The sequence below is a fragment of the Carassius gibelio genome, chromosome A13 (assembly GCF_023724105.1).
Source record: "Carassius gibelio isolate Cgi1373 ecotype wild population from Czech Republic chromosome A13, carGib1.2-hapl.c, whole genome shotgun sequence".
Lineage (NCBI taxonomy): Eukaryota > Metazoa > Chordata > Actinopteri > Cypriniformes > Cyprinidae > Carassius > Carassius gibelio.
Window position 1 is genome coordinate 2,507,021 of NC_068383.1, and position 25,886 is coordinate 2,532,906.

Consider the following 25,886-nt stretch of genomic DNA (forward strand, 5'->3'; position numbering starts at 1 on the left):
ATGGTCGAGTATGTATGTGGGATATGGGAATGCTAGGGTGATCTATCTGGTTTTTAACACATTGTTATGCAGTTGCTAGTGTGTTCTGGGTGTTTTTACAAATGTTTTTTAGTCATGGTACCATGGACATTTGGATATTGTTTTGCAGTACTTGAAATATCGTGGGAAATGAATACAGATTGTCCTGAATCAATGCAATCACATTCCTCTTCAGGACACATCAGTTGCCACTTAGATTGTGACAACAGTCTGCAGCCACCATGTGGTCCCTGTGTAAATACGTTAGCATAATGTCTGTTGATATTTACAGTTCTACTCTGTGTGCCAGAATATGCCCCGGTGGGGTGGGTTCAAGTGTTGATATTTTAAACTCCAGGCCAGCAGAGGTCACTCTGACACCACTGCTAACGGAGTGCAAGTGCATTTTGGAATCAGGGTATGAATGCAGTAAATGCCTGGGGTAAAAAGTTAACATTACTTTATGATAACTGTGCCAACCAATGGTATACTAGTGCATAAAACTCACCCAGAATAGCGTAGCAACATTCTAATAGCAACCAGAACACCAAAGCAACAACATACTGTAGCAACAATCTAAAAACCACCCATATCAACATAGCAATCAGTGTGAATTAAAAAATAATAAAAATAATAAAAAGTAGTTTTTAACCATTGCAATGCAGTTGCTATCATATATATGGAGTTTTAATCTTTTAATGGGAAATATTAAGATATTGTAATTATCTCACAACCTGATTTCTAGGTCGTTCTGGTTGATTTTTAGTATGTTGCTATTGTAACCCCTCTCTTCCGGGCTCTCGCCACCACACCTCGCACTCGCTCCGAGTGGGCCTCGAACTTGAGATTGGCAAGTGAGGTTTACCTCACTCCCATCCGGGTCACGGCACCAAAGTAACCCCTCTCTCCCGGGTCCTTTCCCTCACTCTTAGTGACAAGGAGGCTAAATGACTGCAGCCACTAGCATCTGTAGCTAGTGCTTCTCTTGAGATCGGGGAGTGAGGCTTACCTGCACATCACCTTGCTGGCCTCCGTTACACTCACCTCCCTAAACCTCACTCCCATCCGGGTCACGGCACCAATATATCCCCTCTCTCCCGGGTCCTCGCCCTCGCTCTGAGTGACAAGGAGGCTAAATGACTGCAGCCACTAGCATCTGTCGCTAGTGCGTCTCTTGAGATCGGGAAGTGAGGTTTACCTGCACAGCACCTCGCTGTCCTCCATTACACTCAGCCCCTTAAACCTCACTCCCATCCGGGTCACGGCACCAATATATCCCCTCTCTCCCCGGTCCTCGCCCTCGCTCTGAGGGGGCCTCGAACCCGGGTCTCTGGCATGGGAGGCAGTTGCACTAAGAAGGAGGCTAAATGAGCTACTAGCATCTGTCGCTAGTGTGTCTCTTGAGATCGGGGAGTGAGGCTTACCTGCACAGCACCTACTGTCTAGCCTCCGTTACACTATACAGTTGCTAGGTTGTAGGTCAGGTGACAGCAGGGCGCCCTGTGTGTTTTGTATTAATTTGCGACTGATCTCAGAGAATAACTGGAGCAAATGTGTTTGCTCATCAGGAGACACCCATCCACCTGCCTCACTTCCCATAATCACGGCCAATCATCTGAGGGAACGCCACCGTACATTAATCACCGTTTCTCCCTGGAAATGCCACCAGCAGCTACAGTCATCAGAAGTCGAGCACATGCTCACTAGAGAAAGACAAAGACCCGTCATCATCCGACCAAACGGAGGGATGCCCGTCTTGAGAGCTATTTATATCCATCAATCTGTGGCAGTGTGATGGTGTTCGTGCACTGCTGATGATGTGTCAGTTACTACAGCATAGCTTAATGACTGCACATGCCTGCAGGGAAGCACGGATTGCTCTTGTCTGATAGTGTACTGCTCTGGGGGGTTTATGCATGTTGCTATGCACATGTTAGGAGGGCCATTGGTGCTATGTTACTAGGGTACTAACTGGGGTATTCTGGGATGCTTGTAGCATGTAGCTATACAGTTGGTAGGGTGTTCCGGGTGTTTTTTGATATGTTGCTATGCAGCCGCTTAGGGTGTTTGATTGTGTTAATGTTACTATATAGTTGCTAGGTTGTTTTTAACATTTCTTTGCATGTGTTTATGTGTTCAGAATGGACTTTAACATGTTGCTAGGGTGTTCAGGGTGGCTTTTTACATGTTGCTACAGAGTTTCTAAGGTGGTTTTGATTGAAGTAACATGTTGCTGTGCATTTGCGGAGTCTTTGTTATCATATTACCATTTTTTTTTTTTTTTTTTTTTTTTTTTGCAGTTGCTCGGATGTTCATAGTGTTTTTTACACGTTGCTTTGCAGTTTCTGTGGTGTTCAGGTTTTTCTTTATATTGATAATCTGTTAGGCTTTGCTTGCATTGTTGCAATTTCATTTTTAACATGTCGACAGCGTGATTTGCCATATTCTTACAGTTGCATGTTTCTAACATGTTTCGGCACAGTGCTAGACTACTCAAAGCAACCAATATAGTGCCGTATTTTTGAAGTTGATACCCCACTGCTAAATGCCAACACCATGGGTGCGAACTGTAGCGGGGGGTTTCTGAACTTGCTTCAAAGCTCGAATCGATTCCGATTACCCTGTGTGCAGTGGCACCGAACAGCAGGCCAGAGTACAATTATCCTACTGTCTCAGGAAATCTCCAGCGCATGCTGCTGAAACACTCCTGCAGCGGAGACAGACTGTAAACACTCACATCTGAACTAGAGACTTTTAGAGGGATCATGTGCTAATATAATGAAGCTTAAAGATGTCACTGCTTATTCAGATTTACTTCCCCGCTGTGAATAGAGAGCCGCAGCACACTTGAAGGATTTAATGTGATGTTGATCGGGTCCCTCTGGAGGGACATTGTTAGGATCAAAGATCTCCTGGAGCGCTGGCTTTTCTGGAAACCATTTATCATCTTGCAGAAGGTAAAGAACTTGTGGAGAAACTACTGATACACTTCAAACATAACTAGATTTGCATGTCCTGAGGGAACTAGCCGTACACGGCAATGGAAAAGCATTGTTTACATTTTAAGCAAGTTTAAAGGTGCTGTAGGGAACTTTTGTAAAAAAATATTTTTTACATGTTTATTAAACCTGTCATTATGTCCTGACAGTAGAATATGAGACAGATAATCTGTGAATAAATCAAGCTCCTCTGGCTCCTCCCAGTGTCCTATTGCCATTTGCAGAAACTCCATCGCTCCTGGTAAGAAACAACCAATCAGAGCTGCGGTCCGTAACTTTGTTTGTGTTCAAAATGTAGAAAAATGAACATAATAAGCGAGTACACCATGAATCCATTTTCCAAACCGTGTTTTTAGCTTGTCCTGAATCACTAGGGTGCACCTATAATAAGTGTTTATATTCAGACTATTTTAGATTGCTTCGGGGATACCGCGGCGGAGTAACCCAGTACCTTTGTGATTCTTCATAGACATAAACAGAGAGAAGTAGTTCCGGCTACAATGTTCTTCCGCAAGACGCAAGCAGTTCTGTTTATTAACCGCTAGAGCGTCAAAAGTTCCCTACCGCAGCTTTGTGTTCTGCATTAATGAAATGCAAACTGTAGCTTTTAGGCGATTATGTGCCAAAGCTATCAGAGAGCACTGTGAATCATTGATTTTAAAATGATGGTACATCACAAGGATGTAGGTTTGCAAAAAGTGGCACTCTACCATGTGACCAAAAGTTGTACCCATACATTGGTTCTTGGATTTTTTGGTTCTTCGAAGCTCATCCTGGACTGAAATTAATTATGTTAAATTAATTCAATTAATTCAATTAAATTAATTAATTATGTTATAGCAACAGGTCCCTAAACCTGCTCAGGAGCAGTTTACAGTATTTCATGTAAACAGGATTAGATTGCATCTTTTTAAAGGGAATTGATCTTTAAAATCTGTCTCCACCACTATTACTTTATTACAAGACTACCTTACTAATCCGTGGGACAATCATTTAAAATTATACTAATTTAAAAATGAATTGGAAAATAATATTCTAATGTTGTGTAATCTATAATGCAATAATATATAACATATGCTGTACAGTTAATCTGAGTCGTGCATTATTTGAGTGCTGACAGATATTATGGGAGTGCATTGATGGAGCGCAGGAGATGCAGATACTAAATAAACTTTAATTAATGCTGTCACGTAACAAATCTGCTTCAAAGATAAAATCACATGAATTGATAATTACAACATGGAGCCAAAAAAATACTGGAAATTGTGAATATTAATCTTGGGGATGATGCAATAAATAAATACAATTAAAATCTATTATAACCTTTATATGGTTTTGACCACTTGGCCAGAAATCTGTCGTGTTTTTGTTTTTTTGTCTGTCCTTTATTTTGAACATGCAAGGCCTTATGTGTGTTATGTGTTTTCATGTTGAATTAATTATCATTGACTTTGCATGGTTTTAAATGAATTAATCCAAATCTAAAACGCCAAACCATCATTACCAAATAATATTATCCCACAACATTTCATCAAAATCATATCATCGACATGATAATGACTGGAAATGTTTCCTCATCAGTGTGTGTTGGTTTGCCCACACAGAAACGAACATTAGCATCAGAGCTCAACTAATTACTGTTAGTTCACTCTTTCTCATTTCCCCTCTGGTCACTTGTTGGATTTTCTTCACGTATTTCTGTTTTTATAATGTTTTTGCTTCCTGTATATTATGAGCATAGTGGACATGTGAGATGATCACATCTTTAAGCATCTTTTAAATCATTGTGAATGTAAATAATAATAAATAAATAAATAAATAAACATTGTGGAATAATGACTTTTTTATATGTTATATCTGTAGCCAGGGCATAAAATAACTAATGCTAGTAAAGAAATAGAGCAGTTTTGTTGTTGTTCTTGTTAAAAAAAAAAAAGAAAAAAAAAAGAGAGGTATTCTGCCAAAATAAAAGCCCTACAGTTTAACTTTTAAAAAGAAAAAGAAAAAAATAATCCATAAATATTAATATTGTAATTGTGCTGTTATATAAATTATTATTATATTTATCATTATTAAATTATCATTATACATTTTTTATAAATAAATGTAATAATTCCATACATTTTATAATAATAATAATAACAATTATTATTATTATTATTATATAGATTAAAATTATTATTGTGAATTAATTTAGAGTTCAATAGCATTATTTCTTTATTGGTTTAATTTGTTTAAATAAATATTAATTAATTAATAATTTTAATTCAAATAATAATAATACAAATAATAATAATAATAAAAGCTGAAATTTCTCTCTCATGAACAATATATTTTCTAAAAACTAATTTGCCGTTGGCTGTCATTTGCTAGTTTTAGGTCCTGTCTGTGGCCATTAATTGTATATTGAAAATTTTTGCATGAAAAAAAGCATTAAGCAATTTATGACGTGTTGCAAGTAGCAAGCATCCAAAAATAAACTGCTGAATGTGACATACTCATAATGACAACATCAGAAGGAAGATCTTCTGACATAAAGATGAGTTTCATCTGTGTAAACACTGTGTGCCACTGTGTGCCATTCATCATCTCCTCTCACACATAAGCTTATAAAACAGCATGACACAGGTGAACGATATTACAGGGAACAGTATTCCAACAAAGCATTAATTACACTTTGAAATGAGAAATAAAATGTAGGACTGAGGCATTCATTTTTATGTTATTGCATAGCTGCATGTGCATTTATTGTTTCAACACCACAAAATGACTTTCATATAGGCGCTGAGAACATATTAGCAATGCTATAGCTAATGCAAAGCAATCAACATACACTAATGGTAGGAATAATGTTTCCCCGGAGCATCATGTGATGTGTGTTGTGACTGTGATCAGTAAGAGCTGCTGTAGATGAAATATGATCCATCAATGCACTGTACGCTCTTGTCAATTTGGATGAAAGCATCTGCTAAATAAATCTAATGTATTTACATTAGAAGAATATTTCCCTCTGAAATAAAAAATTCTGTCTTTTATTTTGTTCTTTATTAATTACAACAGCATTTTCGTGTGAAATAAAAGTAAAAAGATGTAAAGTACCGCACACACATATATTTTAGTGGTGTCAGTTGAAAAATAAGTAACTAATCACATTTTTCAGTAATCTTGATTAATCGCATATTAATATATTGACATTATTGGATCTCCAAATTAATGTAGGAACAACATAAGGATGATATATTTTTAATGTGTTTAATGGCATCTTTTCACTAAGTCCAGGATCATTGATATCAATACTTCTGCTGATGTCTCTATTAAATGCATTTCCCCCCCCCCCCATTTATTATAGCCATTATTATTGAAAGCCATTATATTTAACACTATATGTAATTAATTTTACATTATTTTATTTCATTTTCATATATATATATATATATATATATATATATATATATATATATATATATATATATATTTGATTTATTTATTTGATTAGAAAAATACAGTAAAAATTTTGAAATATTTTTAATATTAATAATTCAAAAAACTGTGTGAATATATATTAAAATGTTATTTATTCCTGTGTATTTTCAGCATCATTCCTCCAGTCTTCAGTGTCACATGATCTTCAGAAATTATTCTGATATGATTTTTCATGTGTTTGTGGAAATCGTTTGAACTGTAGTGTATAATAAAGACATTTATGTTATACTGATGTTATTCTATTGAATGTGTTTTTAGGGAGTTTAATCAATCCTGTATTCCAGACACTTCCACAGACGACAAACAAACGCTCCCTTCCGACGCTAACAATATTGTGTTGTATGAGCCAATGCTAACAGATCATTTGTGTTCTTTTGGGTTTTAACAGGAAACTCATCTCATCCTACGCAAAGGACAGAGACATCTTTACCCCCCCCCCCAAAAAAACAACAAAAAACGCTCCGCTCTAGCCGTCCAAAAACAGAAATGTGAATGAATCAGTCAGCTTGTAGTCTTCATTTCTACAGCTGCAGGAAGGTAAATAAACCCAAGCTCAGAGTCAGCGTTCTGGAGGAAGGGTCTCAGAAATATTGTGTGTGTGTTTGTTTATATATATATATATATATATACACAATTAAACAGTTAGTACATGTAACCGGATTCTATTGCTGCTGGGTATAAATAAATAGCAGTATAAATATAAATATAAATATATTTATCTAGTGTAAGCCTGTGTGCCCAACTTTAAAATACACTTATTTTAGTAATTTATCTCTGAATTGCACAGGTGATTTCTTTAAACATGACAGATGTGAATCTTCCCCTCCCAATGTCTGTGCACATTATTTATTCTCATTATTTACGTCTCCTCTAGAGTTTAAGAAGTGATCTCAATATTGTCTGAAGCAAAGAGGAAATTCAGGAGAAATATCTCAGACATACAGTAGTTGGTAAATCAGAAACACTGCATTTGCAAGTATTATTATTTGGCAATATTTAGAAATTACTTTAAAAAATTGTTTAAATTAGAATTATACAAAATGTTGACAAATATGCATACATACATGTATATTTTGTATAGATTTTTTTTATTTATAAATTATTTTAAAAACATTTCCAAATTCCTTTTTGATAGAGACATATTTAATATACATTTATGCTTACTTATCTGTGTTTTATTGCTTAAAAGAAAATATAAATCACCAATTTTATTTACATAATTTTATTATTTTTTACATTATAACTATAATTGAAAATAGAAATATAAAAATATAAATTATAATTTATAAAGTTATATATATATCTTAAAATTTATAAATTATTAAAATAATTTTACATAACATCTATAAAATAATTAAACTTATATTTGCTATTCCCCATTTAATTATAAGCGTGTAATCTTAATAATTTTAAGACATTTGACTAACAAAGAAGAATCTTGGTAGAAACATATAGAGATATAGTCAGTAAATCAGACCAAGTTATAATTGCATGTGTTGTTATTTGGAAAGAAATACCAGGATGCATTGCAACAAGCTCACAGAAAAAGTGCATTTAAGAAAAATATAGTTTTAATAAAAAAAAAAACAAAGCAGATTTTGACTTTAGTTTTTATTACTGAGTGTATTCATTTATTTATTTAGAATTTAGCTTCATTAGCTTTCATCAGACTCTACTGACAGTATGGCAGCTCACCAGGTTCAAGCGTTAATCAACATGTTGTAATCATAATACAGAAACTGAAGCGCTCTGAGTCAGCGTCCTCCAGCAGTCGTGACTCGAGGTACACCTCACACTAATCCAGATTTAATTGTGTTATGCTGTTTGATTGCCTACAGACACGCTGCTATTTCTGCCGGCTCTGAGTGTTTGGAGGGAAGCCCAATATGAGTAATCATCCAGAGCTGTAGAGAAGATGTGATGCTGAGACACGGCAAGAATTTACTAATAAGTCGCCTGGCAGGATTCAGAGCCGCGTGAAACACAAAACACTGCCAAATATGTTTGGTATGAAGGTCACGAGTCCTCATGTAATCATCGTACAGGTACAGAACAGAGACCTGAACTCCGTCAAGATGTCAATCTCAAGAAACAGTTCACCTTGTAAATCTTTGGCTTTGAACAAGTCTTTATTTTAATTGTGGACAGTGGATACATGCTGCAAATGAGATTTCGTAACATGAAAATCCTGTTTAAAAGTCATCTCAAATACTTAGAACCATATCTAAATTCGGTAAAGCCCCCCCAAAATAGATGTCTTTCAATTTTCAGCATGCTAAATAGTATTTAATATTTAAAAAGAAAATTTTGTGTATGCAAAAAAGAGGCTATAGTCACAATACACACACACACACACACACACACACACACATGTTAGTCTTTGTGTAGAATGAGTGAAAGACACTGAAACCTGAACTTAACATTAGAGGGTTAGTTCACCCAAAAATGAAAATTAGCCCATAAATGACTCACCCTCAAGTCATCCTAGATGTATATGACTTTCTTCTTTCGGACAAATCCAGTCAGAGTCGGGGTCGAACAAAGGCCTCCTGTAGCGAATCTATGCATTTCTGTAAGAAAAATATACATATTCACAATGTAATAATCACTGTTGGGAACGTTACTTTAAAAAAGTAATTAGATATAGTTACTCACTACTTGTTCCAAAACGTAACTGAGTTAGTAACTGAATTACTCTGTAATAAAAGTTACTCGTTACCAGGGAAAGTAACTATTTGCGTTACTGTAAAAAAAAAAAAAAAAAAAAGTTGCTATGTCATAGAATTTGTACTATTTTTTTTTTTTAGCAGTTTTCACAAGTTAGTTGAAATGAGTAGAACAGACAGGTGTTCGTACATAACTTTCGATATTTATTTCACGTCAGCAGACAGCAAGAGTTTTATCCTGCACTTCAAGTATTATCTTTATAAGAAAAGTGTTTTGGGCCACTATCTTTGTAGATGCGTGTCACACATTACATGCACGTTCTTGCCTTTGACCACAATGAATTTGAAGTAGTGCTTATATCTCCACCTTGAAAATGCCAACTTTTCATCGGATTGCTCCTGACTCGCCATTTCTGCTGCTGTTGTGAATCTCTGTTTAGCTGTTGTGTGTGTGTGTGTGTGTGTGTGTGTGTTTGGCGCTGGCGCGTGTGCCAGCATGTGTGTAAAAACACAGGCTCTGATTGGCTACCATGAAACACATGACTCTGCCTTAGCCAATCACAACCGCTTATCTCGTCATGCAGCTTCAGTACATGGCCACTGAATTGGATCTGTGACTTGAACACACTGTTCTGAATCTACAGTGGGATTACTTTGACCACTCTTTAGCTCGGTGTTATCAGAAGAGATGGATGAATGAAAGGGCTCTAACTTATTAAGAGCTTGACACTCAAGGGATGTGTCTTTGCTTTGACATCGTTCAGGTGTTATATGCATAAACGACACATGCAGAAGATCAAATTAGTCCTGATCTCTCAGATCAAAACACCACTGGAACACCAGGAGGAGTCTTTGAACCAAGTCTTCTAAAAGAGACAATGTCAGCATTACAGCAGTACCTGTGTTTTCATCGGCAGGCAAACCATCTGATGTTCTGCTGTGAGAATCAAAATAGCCAAACCTCCCTGAGTCATCTCTGAACACAGCGATACACGATGTTCCACACATTAGCGTTACTGAAAAAATAACGTCGTTACCCAACACCGCTCTTTTAAACGCCGTTAATCCAAACCACCGGCGGCGCCAGGGGGGGTCTTGGGGGGTCTCAAGACCCTGCCAAAAAATGCCTTGACCCCCCATTTGACCCCCCAGCCTCTTCCTGATTAAAAAATATATATATGCGGGATAAAGATCCAAAAATGTTTCTCTTCAAACTACGCAGAACAATAATAAATAATAATTATTTCGACATTTATTCATACACTGAACCGAGAACCGTTTCTGTCGGACGCGTCCGATTCGAGAACCGATGAGCTGATGATAACTGCGCATGTGTGATTCAGCGTGAAGCAGACTGACACAGAGTGCATCTGAACCGAACTGATTCTTTTGGTGATTGATTCTGAACTGATTCTGTGCTAATGTTATAAGCGCGGGTAAACTGAAGGCTTGAATGAAGGGCAATCATCGCCAATGACGGCATTACATCGAGCGCAAAAGAACCGGTGAACCATTTTTTTTTTCAGCTGGTTTATTTGATCGAATTGTCCGAAAGAACCGGTTCACTTGAGCACCTGCTCCTTTGCCCCTTAAGTGCCCTTTTGTCAAAAGCAAAATTTCCTCGAATTTTTTTTGTAATAACATAAACTTTTGTGAATGCCTACCCACGCCCAATCATAATATTAGTACAATTTATTAATAATAATTTAGCCGTAAATAAAATGACCAACATGATGACCGTTCACCTGGCTACGACCTCATCCAACCAGGAAGATTCCTCATGCTGCACGCGCATTTTTTAATTGCTAGAGGATATTTTCAACATCGTGGCAGCTGGTAAGTGGTGTTTCATTCTCAGCGAAGTGATTTTGGTGTTTATTTACTTATTATTATTTTACAAGAACGATGTGATGTGAGAACATGCAGATACGTTGTTTATATTGCTGTGTGTAGCCTGTAGTGTAGAAGTAACACTAGTGTGCTGTTTGAGGGAGAAAAGTTTCACATGCATCGAGGGGTTTGGTCTTTTTTATGTTATTTCAATAAACTTTTATTATATTACAGTACTTATTTATTTTTAACACGTAAAAATAATTATCACAACACTGGTAAGGCTTATTCAGATTTTCTCATTCTCTGAATTATCATTATAAAAATAAAAACAATTCAGAAATGAATTAAAATATAATTATATTTTAAATGTGATGCAAATATTTTTTCTACAAAAGCAACAGTGTTTACAACAGCAAGACCACTTTAGCCTGTAAACTCAATAATATCTATCTGGAAATAAATGTAAAAATGTCAATGTCAATAAAAATGCATAATATACCTGACATGAAAGTGCAGTGTGAAGGATATGAATTACAAATATAGCCTGTCATTTGTTTACATTGCAAAGGTGTTTTTGTTGTTTAGTAGCAGAAATATGCAGTTATTAGCCATGTCCACTGTATTTTTTGTTGGTTTTCATGAGACCCCCCCTTGAAAAGACCAGGACCCCCCCATTGCCCCCCCAATCAAAATTGTCTGGAGCCGCCACTGATCCAAACACTGGTAATAATCATTTGAATCTAGCTTGCGCTCACTGTTGTACACAGAAGCAGGTCTGGGAGCATGACATATGAGGTCAGCTTTGCACACACACACGTGTAAAAAAAAAAAAGAACTGACTCCCGAACTGATTCAAATGATTCGCGATCCCCAAATTGACTCAAATGATTCGCGATCCCGCTACGGACTCCCGAACTTATTCAAATGATTCGCGATCCCCAAATTGACTCAAATGATTCGCGATCCCGCTACGGACTCCCGAACTTATTCCAATGATTCGCGATCCCCAAATTGACTCAAATGATTCGCGATCCCGCTACGAACTCCCGAACTTATTCAAATGATTCGCGATCCCCAAATTGAACTTTTTCAAATGATTCACGATCCCCAAAATGACTCAAATGATTCGCGATCCCGCTACATCGTCTCGGGCCGATGACGTCACTTCCATCGCGCTGTTTCATTTGTTTTGCAATTCTTAGTTTTTGTTTGCAAAAAGCAAATGTATTTTCCTCAATACTTTAAATAAAATGTTTTTAATTAGTTTTTGTTTTTATTGTTTTTGTATATTTTAAACAAGGTAAATCTTTCTGATTTATTAAAATAAAAAGTCACATACATGGATTTTTCTGGGCTAAGCCCCGGATCTCCACTCACTCTAGAACCAACCGTGTGTATATGTATATGTGTGTATATATACAGTATATATATATATTAGAATTTAGCTCTTCTGGGGTTTTGTTCTTCCTTCCTTTCAGCTCTTTTGTAATCAGAGCTGATCGCGCCTGTCAGTCACACTTATCAATCCGCTTCATTACTGATATCAGATCAACTCCACCAAACAGAGTCTCTGTGCATCTACTTCCAGTCATTACAGACCTCCAGCTCTCAAGAGTCGTATCACAAACACACATCACGCTCCTATTGTTCCTGGAGAAATCTGCTTCCAGCGTCTCTCCGATGCCAAGATGTGCGTCACGGATCCAAACGAGTTCCATCCATACATCTCGTGATTCACGATCAAACTTGTTTATTTGTGTGTAAGCAAATAGCAGAATGACAGTCCTTTGTGACATGAATTGTTGCTTAAAACCACAGTTACTGTGTTGTCATGTGTTTATGTGGGAATAACAGAAACCACACAGTCGAAAGACATAGATAGCATTTTTAGTTCTCAATTTAGATTGTTATGGCGTTCTAAACCCATATGACTTTTGCTTACAACATTATTATTTATTTGAATTTTTGTGCTAAATGTTTGGCTCCTCTGTAGTTTTGTTCACTGCTCTCCCATGTACAAAAACGGGCGTATAATAAAACAAATGCAAATGAAAACAAGCTTGATTGTCTGTGATATCTATAAGAGCTTGTTTCTGCAATGGAATAAAAATATATAGGTTATGCCTCTCTATAATCTCTCAATTTTGAGTGTGCATCTCACAACTTTTTGTCAGAACTGTGAGAAGAAGAACAAATATGTGATGCTTTCACGGTTTTGCACTGAGAAAACCCATGTGCTCAATGACGATGAATGAAACAGAGACGTGCTGAGAGAGTGTTTAACCCTGTTATTACACGACTCCAAATCCTGGCAAATCAACAAGACTGTCAGCATAAGAAAGGCACTTGTAATTAGACGTTTAAGTAATGTTTCTGAGCTCAGGTGATAATGAAATTCATATTGATGTTAATAAGCAAATCTCTGGCCTCATTCTCTCAATCTGTTTGAGGAATCAGAACATGCACGGTTTATACGGACCACATGCTGCTAATGAACCGACAAACAATGAACAGAAAACACTCTTCCTCAGTCTTTGTGTCTGGAGTTTATGTGCACAGTGATTTAAAAACTAAATCAGCCAATGGGATCAGACGGATAAACAGGCTTTCTCATTTGAAATAAATCTACTTTTCTAACTTTTTGCATCTCAAGCTAATGTTTTCCACTTCAAATATCTAATGCTTCCATGCTTTAACATTCTTAAATCAAGATTTACTTAGAACGCAAAAAGACGAGAATTCGAAAAATTTAATAAAAATCTAGTTTATACTTAAAATTATAAGAAACAAAATCTGCTTCTGCTTCTGTTTTACCTCTGTTTTTTTTAGTAAAAGAGACACTTAATGGACATGTATAAAGGCATCAGATAAGTCTTGTCTTTTTTTCTGATGAATGTAACTAAAAATGATGTAAGTTTATGCTTAAAATGAGAAGGAAAAAAAACTTGACAGGATTTTTTCTTCGTTTTTTAAGCCTAAATTCACTTAATTTTGATGCACGTCTCAGAAAACAAGACTTTCTAGCTCGTGTCACTTCACATATCAAAAAAATTCTTCTTAGTACAAATATCTAACCATTCCTGAATCAAGATACATTTTCTCAGGATTTAAAATGGCATTAAAAACTAAAAACTAAATAAAATGTATAAATTCAGTGAGTTTAGGCTTAAAAACAAGAAAACATACATAATTATAAAGATGAATACTAAAAGTTTATCCTTGGAATTAAGTTTATATTCTGACTCCACCGGCAGGAATTATGAAGCCTAAACTTCATTTTCATACAAAAGTTTGCTTTAAGTAAATCTTTAGCTATCCGTGCTGGGAAACCAAGCAAAAATAAACAGGAAGAGCATCACTTTTGAAGTACGTACAGTTGATTTAAGATTCATCAACTCCTAAATCCTCTTCTGGTCACTGAAATCACATCATGGTGGGATGCATGACTCGATCCACATCTTCTACACGAGCCGCCCTCTTCAGGACGTCTTCACATCTGCAGGAGTCCTGCGGGAGACGGGACAGATGGTGGTGATGGTGCCATCTGGACTCGACCTGTAACTGAAGCACTTCTGAGACGCCGTTCAGAAAGCATCAGTTCAGACGCCAGTCACACACACATGCAATCACAAAACACTAAACCCACACGCTTCACATGATGCTTACCACAGAAAACAGCAGCATCAAGGCCTTCAGAAGCTCTTCTGCAAGAAAGATGGCATGGAGCCTTGCAATAGTTTTATTTCACGATATGTATCTTAATGGAGTTCTCTTTTAAACTTAGCCACTTTAACCTTGAAAAATGTCATTGGAAATAAATAAAAATGAATGCAAGCATCTCAAATTATGGGTTTCTGGAAGACTATCAATTCATATTGAGATGTTCTGAATTTACAGATTATTTGTAGTGCTCTGATGTTGCTCTTTCGTGGTAAAAAAGTAAAAAAATAAATAAAAATAATATATATATATATATATATATATATATATATATATATATATATATATATATATATACAGAGAGAGATAGAGAGAGAGAGAGAGAGCAATAAAATAAATGTAAACAAACTGAGTTGAATTTGAGATCATATTGAGATTTTCTGAATTTACAAGTCATTTAAGTTTAATTATATTTACTGAAACTCATTTTATTTCAGCAAAGGCTGAATTTCACATTTTCGTTTAGTTTAACTTGATGTACTATAATAAATAAATCAGAATATATATATATATATATATATATATATATATATATATATATATATATATATATATATATATATATAATATAATGGAAAGGGAAAAAACACAATAGAACTAAAACTTTAAAAAGAAAACAGAGAATAAAAAATTCAAAAGATTAATAAAAACTATTATGTAGTATCTCAATGATGCTAAAATAACACTGCACTGTAAAACATTATTTTATTGATTTTTGATGTTTCACACAAGAATTTAATTCATTTACTTACTATTTCTTCAAACTGTAAAATGTACTAACAACTTCTGAATGAAAATAATTTTTTCAATGTGAAATTTGTAGAGAAAGATTGCTTAAAATATAGACTTAAATTGATGCCTTAAAGAGCTTTTTGCACTTCACTTAATCCATAAAAAAAAAAAAAATATATTAGTATAAAGTCATGCATTTAGGTATTTTTTTTTTTGATGAATAATAATAATACCATTTTTCAGTGCTGGAGGTAAAGTTGAGATATTAAAGAGATATTTTTGTTATTTTCTCCATATGGTGCATGCAATCATTGAGGATATCCCAGAGATGGGTTTTATAATGCGAGGTTTCCTACGTTTCTGGCACCAGTGGGAAACAGAATGGCAGATTATACTTCCATAGATCATCATGCTACAGATCGATCATGATTCAGGAGATTTCTGGAGATCATAAATCAAATCTGGACGCCAAAGCCTAAACTCAGCCACTTTAGTCATTGTTTAAACTCCTGCAGCTCAGCGAAATGACCCCCATCAGAAGAGCCTCCAGCAGTCGGAGATCCCATCTGCCGCTCTGGCAGAGACACCAGACGCAGATTAAACATCTTCATTAAACGAGACTCTCAGAGATCCACCTCATGTCTGCTTCTGTGGCCGTGTTGAGAAAGCCCAGCCCGAATTTGCCTGAAACCGTCCCAAAAATCTCCAGAGAAGCAGCAGAGGCCATCAGCACAGATAATGAAGACAAACCACACAGACGCTTGGGTTTAGCTTCAGCTCACACTCGCATATGACCACAATCTCCTGCCAAGAGAGAAAACAACAGCCCTCTAATATGAGCTCTTATGCAAATTACAAAAAAAAAAAAAAAAAAACTCTGATTCTGATTGGTTTCATGCAATTTCTATGAATTTGAGTACCTTCTGAGCTGCTACAGAATTAGAAACATTTGCATTAGAGTGATTTTACTCTGCATGGAAGTGCATCACACAGTGTTTCACACAGAGTTTTTATAGTTGCACACTGCAAGGAACTGGCAGATGTAAATGTTGATTATTGATTCACATGCTCAAGAAAAACAAGAACAAGAAAAATGTCAATGAAAAGATGAAATACTGAATTGAATGTGACTGAATCTCAGTAGTGCTTCATTATTTAATTAACAACGTAAATCAGAAAAAAATATTTAATTAAAAAAAGAAAATGAAAAAATAAAAATAAAAATTTAAACAAGTTTTTCTGTAATTAAGGGTTTCATGGGATTCATGAATAAGTAAAAAGCGGATAATTAAATCAAAAAAAGTCAAATTCAAATAAATGACAAAAAAACTAAAACAGTCACAAAAATACAATATTGAATTTAGTTAATTTAATATTTCAGTAATTAAATTATTAAATAATTAAGTTAATATGAATACTTTTTAAAATATTTAAAATTATTGATTTATTATTTTACGAATTGAAAAGACAAATTTAGATAAATCATTTAAAAATAAACGCAAAATAAAACAACTACTTAATGAAAGCAAAGTATTATATTTTGACAGTGCAACTGCTTTGGATCTAATGAAGGGTTTCGTGGGGTTTGTGAATTGAGGAAAAGCCAAAAATTAATTAATTAAATCATAAAAAATAAAAATAGTTAACTTTTAAAACAAACAAAATAAAACACTCTCTAGATAAATTATTGAATTTAATTAATGTAATATATTAATTAATTTAGAAAAAAAGTTTTAAAAAATCCAAAGCTACCAAAATAAAACAATAGTAAAAAAAATGTATTTTAGAAATATTATATTTTAACAGTCTAACCACTTTCCTGTATTGCAGGGTTTCATGAGGTCCATGAACTGACGAAAAGGCTTTTTAATGAGTAAGTCAAATATTGACCGTAGTACATTTTTTATTTCAGGATTTATTTCTTTGATGAATAGAACAGTCAAAAAACACAATTTATTTGAAAACGAGACTATAAATATCTGTCACTTTTGATCATCTTAATGTTTTTGCATAATAAAAATATTAACATCTTTCCAAAAAACGGACCAAAAAACTTTTAAAGTATTTCATCAAAGAAAAGCCTAGAGAGAGAGCAAACCGTTTTGAGAGCGACTGCTAAAATAACATCACTGTGATACAAACACTGACCTTTAAGCAGAGTACATTCTGTGCTTCATGAGGTTGTGAACAATAAAAATATGTCTTTCCATAAACCTTTCATGAAAACATGGCTATCTCTGCCCTTAAGACGCTGAACAGTGGCTCTGTACCTCACAGACTAGTTCTCATCCAGGTCAAATAAACATGTCCAGCCTGATTAAAGTCTGTACGTTATCATCAGCGCTGCCTTTAATAAACGCAGAAACTTGCGCTTCAGGGAATCTGCTGCATGAAAACCAGATGCTGTTTGATTCCCTGATGACTGTAGCTGCTGTCTGGAGATCCGGTGACTATATGAACTCATGCCAACATGCATTACATGCGTCTTACCCACAATCCTTTGCGGTGGAGTTATGCACAACACCCGAACAGGCTTTCTAGAGGAAGTTCTACTCACCCTCAGGTCATCCAACGTGTAGATGAATTTGTTTCTTCATCAGATTTGGAGAAATGTAGCATTGCATCAGTGTGTCATCAGTGGAAGCTCTGCAGTGAATGGGTGCCGTCAGAATGAGAGTCTGATAAAAACATCACAATAATCCACAAGTAATCCAGTCCATCAGTGAACATCTGGAGGAGACAAAAGCTGTGTGTTTGTAAGAAATCATCAAGTCATATAATATTAATTCTACAAAATTAAACTTTGCAAGTTGTGATTGGTTAAAGACTGAGGCGTGAAAGAACTAATCTACATCTCGACTTGTCATATTTACCATGTGTGAATATACATGGATGCAATTCATAAACGTTCACAAACTGATTTATTTCTCCTTGTTTGGCACTTAAAGCTGCGGTAGGTAACTTTTGACGCTCTAGCGGTTAATAAACAGAACTGCTTGCGTCTTGCGGAAGAACATCGTAGCCGGAACTACTTCTCTCTGTTTATGTCTATGAAGAATCACAAAGGTACTGGGTTACTCCGCCGCGGTACCCCCGAAGCAATCTAAAATAGTCCGAATATAAACACTTATTATAGGTGCACCCTAGTGATTCAGGACAAGCCAAAAACACGGTTTGGAAAATGGATTCATGGTGTACTCGCTTATTATATACATTTTTCTACATTTTGAATACAAACAAAGTTACGGACCGCAGCTCTGATTGGTTGTTTCTTAACGGGAGCGGTGTATTTCTGCAAATGGCAATAGGACACTGGGAGGAGCCAGAGGAGCTTGATTTATTCACAGATTATCTGTCTCATATTCTACTGTCAGGACATAATGACAGGTTTAATAAATATGTAAAAATATTTTTTTTACAAAAGTTCCCTACAGCAGCTTTAAATGCTTTCACTGTATGGATTTTCTTCTTCTTTTTTTTTTTTTTACTAAAACCAAACTGAAACTTAAATAAATCAAATAAATGTTCAAGTTAAGATATTAAAACTTAAATATAAATTAAATAAAAATATTAAAAATTGTGAAAATAGCAAAAAAAAAAAAAAAAAAAAAAAAAAAAATTAAATAGCTAATATAAGATATTTATAAATACTAATAATACTGAAATAACAGAAAATAACGTGAACAATAGATTGCACTTTAATTAGCAGATTCAAGTTTTTAGTGCTGAGCACAACTAGAAAACGTAATAATTTCAATCATTTTTAAAATTTCATTTCACATTTCAAATTCCGTGCAACTTTCCTCTGTTTTGCGTGAGCATGCACTGAGCTGATGGACCAGCTATGAGCTCAAAATACAGTGGACCGTGACTCAACGAACACTTCCTACATCTCACAGTGTGTCACATCTCCACTTCCTGTCTGGCTTTCTGTAAATGAGGCTTCATCACACTTCAGTGTGTAAGACTGTGATAGTCTCCAGCTTACTAACACATGTGGAGAACAGGAACGTTTCCATAAATCCGTGTCATTCCGACCTCCTGCGGCTCGACTGGGAACGTGTGTGTGTGTGTGTTGCTTTGTTCCCTGAATTGCACGTCTCCTCTCGTACCCCTTCAGTCTTGTGGTCGTCTCTGATGTTGGAAAGAAATTCCAGGCCGCTGGGATTAACAGAGTGTGTAAATGGAAAGTAGATTCTTTAAACGTAATGTAACTTATGCGGTTGACCTCTCTGAAGCTTTAACAACTTACAAATAAAAAACAGAAAGAAAAGCATGTCATCTGGCTACTTCAGTAGAGACACAAACAGCTGCAAGCAGATGCTTCAACACCAGTTTCTGTGGTGAATCTTTGGTTTTAAAGTGGTTTGCAGAATGAGCTTCATCCGTTTGATAGCCTCACGCACACACACCTGCAGCAGCTCCGTCTGTGGAAGCTCAGATACAGTAAGTGTCCATTAGATATGAACTTATTCTCAGCCAGGTATTCCCAAAGGAGGAACATGCTGCTTCCATGGCAACAAAAACCCATGGCAACAATAATTCTCCGCTGGTGCTGAACTGGAGAAAATGTCAGTGTCATCAGAAAGTAAATCAAATCCCAGGAGGTTTAGGAAACCTGAGCTGAGCCAATCTCAGGACCACACGTCCAACTCATACTTGACATCTAATTTTGCAAGAAATGACAACTAAGCACTGTTCTCCTACAAATTCATATGGCCATAATGCAAATAATAAAATGCATTTAATATTTGCATTATTATTACTATTATAAGCACTTTTCCCAAAAAAGTTTGCATTACCATAATGCAATAGCGGCCTAAGACTTTTGCACACTGTGTGTGTGTGTGTGTGTGTGTGTATATATATAAAACAAAACAAATAGACTTCATTTTCTTGCAAAGCATGTTGAAAAATGCAATAAACATGCTTTGCAAGAAAATTAAGTCTATTTGTTTTGTTTTTGCATTTTTATTCTCATAATTATTATGATTTGAAAATTTTGCATTTGCATATAATCTTGCAAGAAAATGAATATTTTAATGCCATTATTATCAACAATTATCCATTTTCATTATCATAACTTTGCATTTAATTTTTTAAAGATTTATTTTTAATTTCTTTTTACAATTATTATTATCATCATGACAATTAAGCACATTTCCACTACAAATTCTCATTATCATATTTCATTTAAATGCAAGAAAAAAATATTATTATTATTATTATTTCCCATATAAATTTCCATTACAGTAATGCGCAAAAAAAAAAAAAAGCATTTTCATTAAGACATGCAGCTTTATTACTCTGAATTATTAGCTATTTCCCCTTCAAATTACCATGGCCATAATGCAAAAAGTAAATAAATATGAATATAAATAAATAAAAACATTCTCATGCAGGAATTATTTCCCCTCTCACTCCGAAGTAATAAATATCAGGCAATCAAGATAAGTAAAGAACACATCAGAACATGTTTTAATTTGCTCATCAATGTCTTTTTTTTCTGCACTAGAACCTGAAATATTAAGAAGACGGATCTGATTGATTTTACATACTACATTTATTAAAAAAAAGAAAAAAGAAAAGCAACCAACGTCACATAAAATAGATTTACAGAGAAACACGTTTGTAAAAGCATAGAAACCAATGAAGTGTTATCTAGCAGCATCCAAATGTTGGAACGAGAGAGAGAGAGAGAGAAAAAAAAGACAAATCATCAATGCATCTATGTTTCAGATCTGGCAAAACCGTCACAGTATGGCCTTCTCACAGCCGTCCCACCAGAAGACTTTCATTTGAATAAAATCAACTAATTCAGGTTAAATAAGCTTAAATAACAGTGTTAAATACAAGACACTTGATTGGAGGATCTGTACAGACATGAACACAGAGGTGATGCACACACCTGCTTCATTTCAGCTTTTCTTTGAGGCACAATCTCAACATTTACAGTTTGTTCATGAAATCCATGACTCGTACTGCCAGAACTTGATGGTCGTGGACAGAAATGATTCAGAAAAGGTACGAATGACCCGCTGAGCTTCAGCGTTTGATTGCACCTTTCAATAACGGAGGCAGAGAATGAAGTCTTGACGCGTTACATTCACAATCCACCTCCAGAAACATCGTGTAGTTGCTAATCGAGCACATTCTCTGTGTCTTCGCTGCTCTTCTGCACCAACACGAGTGTCTTCTCCTGTCCAGAACATACTTACATTCTACATCTGATTGAACTGCGGTAGAGTCGGGCTTTGCTAGCGTCGGTCAATGTGGTCTCCATCAAGGCTTCTTGTCGATGGTGTGGAAGAACCACTGGGTGAACTTCCTGAGCTGTGCGGCAGCCGTCTGGCTCTCCTCCTGCAGACGCATGTTGTCCTGCCGCAGGTGATGCACCTCCACCTGCAGGATCGCCTTGTCTTCCTTCTCCTATATACAGGAGAGAACTAGCCGTTTTATTATGCATGGAAAATAACAGCAATGGTTCTTCGAGAACCTGAGTGTGAGGCAATCATGCAATCTTTTTTTTCTTTAAACTAGTTTTGAATAAATCAGAGGTTCCTAACATTTAAAGGCTGTTGCATGTTTTCATAAAGACATTATTTATATGGTGCAAAAAATTAAATTCGATTCTATTACATTGTAGCGTTTAATTTGTTCTAACAAACCTTTAACCTGAAGAGAAACAGAAAAATATGGCTGTCAACAGAATCAAATAATTGTGATTAAACTTAATAAAAAACAAAAATAAAATTAATAAACAATAAAAAATACTTTTTACGTTTGAAATATTTTAAAACAAAAAAATATATAATACTGTCAAATATTTTGAAGCCTGTTATACTGTCAAAAAATAAATTGATAAAATATTGTATTTTTTGTTTTATTATTTATTCAGTTATTTTAGTATTTTTGCTTTTTTTCCATTATTATTAAAGTAATGGTATTTTTTAGATTCTGTAATATTGTGAAGCTGTTAATGTTCTCAAATTAAGTTGTAATATTGTCATTTTGGTATTTTAATTATTATTTTGTTTTTTTAAATCACAATTTATTTATTTAGATTTTTTTTTAAAGTAGTAATTCTTTCAAATTCTGTAACATAAATAAAGCAGTGATTTAGTCAAATTAGAAAGTTGTAAAATTAATTATTTTTATTACATTTAATCTTGTAAATGTGGTAATCTTTTCAAATTACAAATGAAAAATACTGTCAATTTTAATGACATTTTATTTCATTATCTATTTATTTTTTTATTATTTCAAATCATATTTAAAGTGGTAATAATGTCTGTAATACCGACCTATTTTTATTCATTAAATTTAAATGCATTGTTATGATTGATTTGTTCTAACATCTTACCACTTTTCTCTTAAGTTTAAAAACCTCTGTGACAAAAGTGTTTTGCAAACATTATAAATATCTCTCTCTGGAGTTATTATGCACTGAGAGCTCATTACAGAGAAAGAAAAGTTTAACAAATCAATACAATGTTCTAGAAACTTTTAATTAGTATGAATGATAAACTGTATGTCTCAGAGGACTCATTACTCATATTCACATGCCTCGTTATAATCATTTAGAGTAATTGTACACCAGCTCTACATATATTGAGCTGATGTAAACTAGTGTAGAGTTATCAGCAGTTACATCAGGTGCATCATGGGATATTGGAGTGGTTCCATTTAAAATGACAGGAAGCAGGATATTAAATCAGGACAACGAGGTGGCAATTCTGCATTCAGGTGCCCATTACCACATTGTTCACCTATCCTTCCCCTCAAAACCCGGCGGATGTACTTCCTTGCATTCACAAGATGGATGGAGAGACGTGTAAATAATGTTTCATTATTATTATTATTATTATTAAAATTATCACATTTCTCCACAAATTACCATAATTCCATAAATAAAATCTGCATTAGCAATTAATTTAGCAAGAAAATTTATATTTTTTGCATTATTATTATTATTATTATTATTATTATTATTATAAGCGAATTGCAGCTACAAATTAAAATACAAATTATGCAAAATAATAAAAAAAATATATAAAAAATGCATTTTAATTTAATTTTGCAAGAATTAGTTTTTTGCATTATTACTATAAGCACATTACCTCTGCAAATTCTTATTACCTTAATGCAAAAAAATAAAATAATAACAATAATAGCATTTGCATATAATTTTATAATAAAATGTTATTTTTGCATTATTACTACTACTACTACAACTTCTAGTACAAGTAATATTCTTCTAATCATCTCTTTACAGTTATGAAAAAATTATACTTTATTTTTACTTTAACACAAGAAAATTAAGAATTTTTTTTGCATTATTATTATTATTATTATTATAAGCGCATTGCCACTCCAAATTAAAATCCAAATTATGCTAAATAAAAAAAATATATAAAAAATGCATTTTAATTAAATTTTGCAAGAATTTGTTTTTGCATTATTACTATAAGCACATTACCTCTCCAAATTCTTATTACCTTAATGCAAAAAAATAAAATAATAATAATAATAGCATTTGCATATAATTTTATAATAAAATGTTATTTTTTGCATTATTACTACTACTAATACAACTTCTAGTACAAGTAATTTTCTTCTAATCATCTCTTTACAGTTATGAAAAAATTATACTTTATTTTTACTTTAACACAAGAAAATTAAGACAATTTTTTGCATTTTTATTATTATTATTATTATAAGCGCATTGCCACTCCAAATTAAAATCCAAATTATGCTAAATAAAAAAATATATATAAAAAATGCATTTTAATTAAATTTTGCAAGAATTAGTTTATACTATAAGCACATTACCTCTCCAAATTCTTTTTACCTTAATGCAAAAAAATAAAATAATAATAATAATAGCATTTGCATATAATTTTATAATAAAATGTTATGTTTTGCATTATTACTACTACTAATACAACTTCTAGTACAAGTAATTTTCTTCTAATCATCTCTTTACAGTTATGAAAAAATTATACTTTATTTTTACTTTGACACAAGAAAATTAAGAAATTTTTTTGCATAATTATTTAAATTATTAAGCACAACTCCGCTACAAATACTCATTACCATAATGCAGAAACAAAATGCATTTGCATTTACATTTTTCAAGAAAATGAAGCCTTTGTTTGCGTTGTTGTTATTATAATGATAATTAAGCACACTTCCCAAACAAATTCTCATTACAATACATAAGCAAGTAAGAAAAACATCTCATTAACGTAATACAGTACTGATAATTATTGGTTATTGTTTTCCATCAGGACGGGACAGTTTACCTTCTTCAAGTCGTACTGCAGCTGTCTCAGGATGACCTCCAGCTGATTGACTTTCCCCGTCAGCGTGGCTGGAGACGTTTCGCTGAAGAGCAAGACAGAGCTGTTAGTCTGGGCATGTACAGACAGTGTATTGTGTGTGTGTGTGTGTGTGTGTTTGCTGATAAACTCACCCGGCCTCCAGTGCGGCTCCTTCAGCGGCCGCCACACGTCTGGTGAGCTCACGAGAGATCTGCAGCGCTTCGGCTCTCTGGATGTCCGTCATGGTGCAGAACGAGGACACGCGCTGATCTGGACACAAACACATCACACATCAGTATCACAATGACACCATAACACATAAACACCCAAACTCAGTGTGTTTATACACTGTTTATCCTTAATGCAAGGAAGATAGAAGCCCTAATATTTTCCTCAAGCAAATTTAGCTTGGAAAATCCTAATAAAAGCATTAAGAAGAATTGCCGTAATGGAAAGAATAATAAATAAATAAATACAATTAATATTATTAATAAAATGCATTTACATTTAATTTAGCAATAAAATAAACTATTTTCCATTATTATTATTATTATTATTGTAATAAGTACATTTCCCCAACAAATTATTTTTACCATAAAGTAAAAAATAAATAAATAATAAAAAGTAAAATAATGCAAATGCATATGCATTTAATTTTACAATAATAATTAAAGAATTGCATTATTTATTAGCATATTTTCCATACAAATTCTCATTACCATAAATTTAAATAAAATAAATTAAATAAAGCATTTAATTTTGTAAGAAAAACTAGTATTACATTATTATTATTATTATTATTATTATTATTAATAATTACCATAAATTTTTATTTAGCAAGAAAATATCCTTTTTTTGTCTATTTGTATAGTCTATTTTCTTGAAGAATTAAATGGCAAATAGATATATATTTTTTTCATTATAGTAATGAGAATTTGTAGGGGAAATACATTTTGGAGACAATAAAACTAATTGTATTTTCTTTCTCATTGCTGTCTGTGTGTATCTTTAGGTATTTTACCCATATCTCAAATTTAATTAAATCTGATGAAACCCTTGATTTGTTCAAAACATCTGCACAAGGAACTGGCCTCAGATCAGTTTTTCATATC

The 25,886-nt window shown here is 34.0% G+C and overlaps 1 protein-coding gene across 2 annotated transcripts in view; it reads right to left on the reverse strand.

Annotated features, from left to right (window-relative positions):
* Nucleotides 1–20,995: 20,995 nt before the first annotated feature.
* The window catches only part of LOC128025871 (signal-induced proliferation-associated 1-like protein 2), a 105,001-nt gene continuing 100,110 nt past the window's right edge, over nt 20,996–25,886 (reverse strand). For both annotated transcript variants that reach the window (XM_052612447.1, XM_052612446.1), the window contains exons 18-20: nt 24,927–25,044; nt 24,757–24,838; nt 20,996–21,880 (exon numbers count right to left, since the gene is read on the reverse strand). In XM_052612447.1, coding sequence (XP_052468407.1) covers nt 21,734–21,880; nt 24,757–24,838; nt 24,927–25,044 — 347 coding nt within the window. In that variant the 3' untranslated portion in view covers nt 20,996–21,733. The remainder of the gene's footprint in view (nt 21,881–24,756; nt 24,839–24,926; nt 25,045–25,886) is intronic.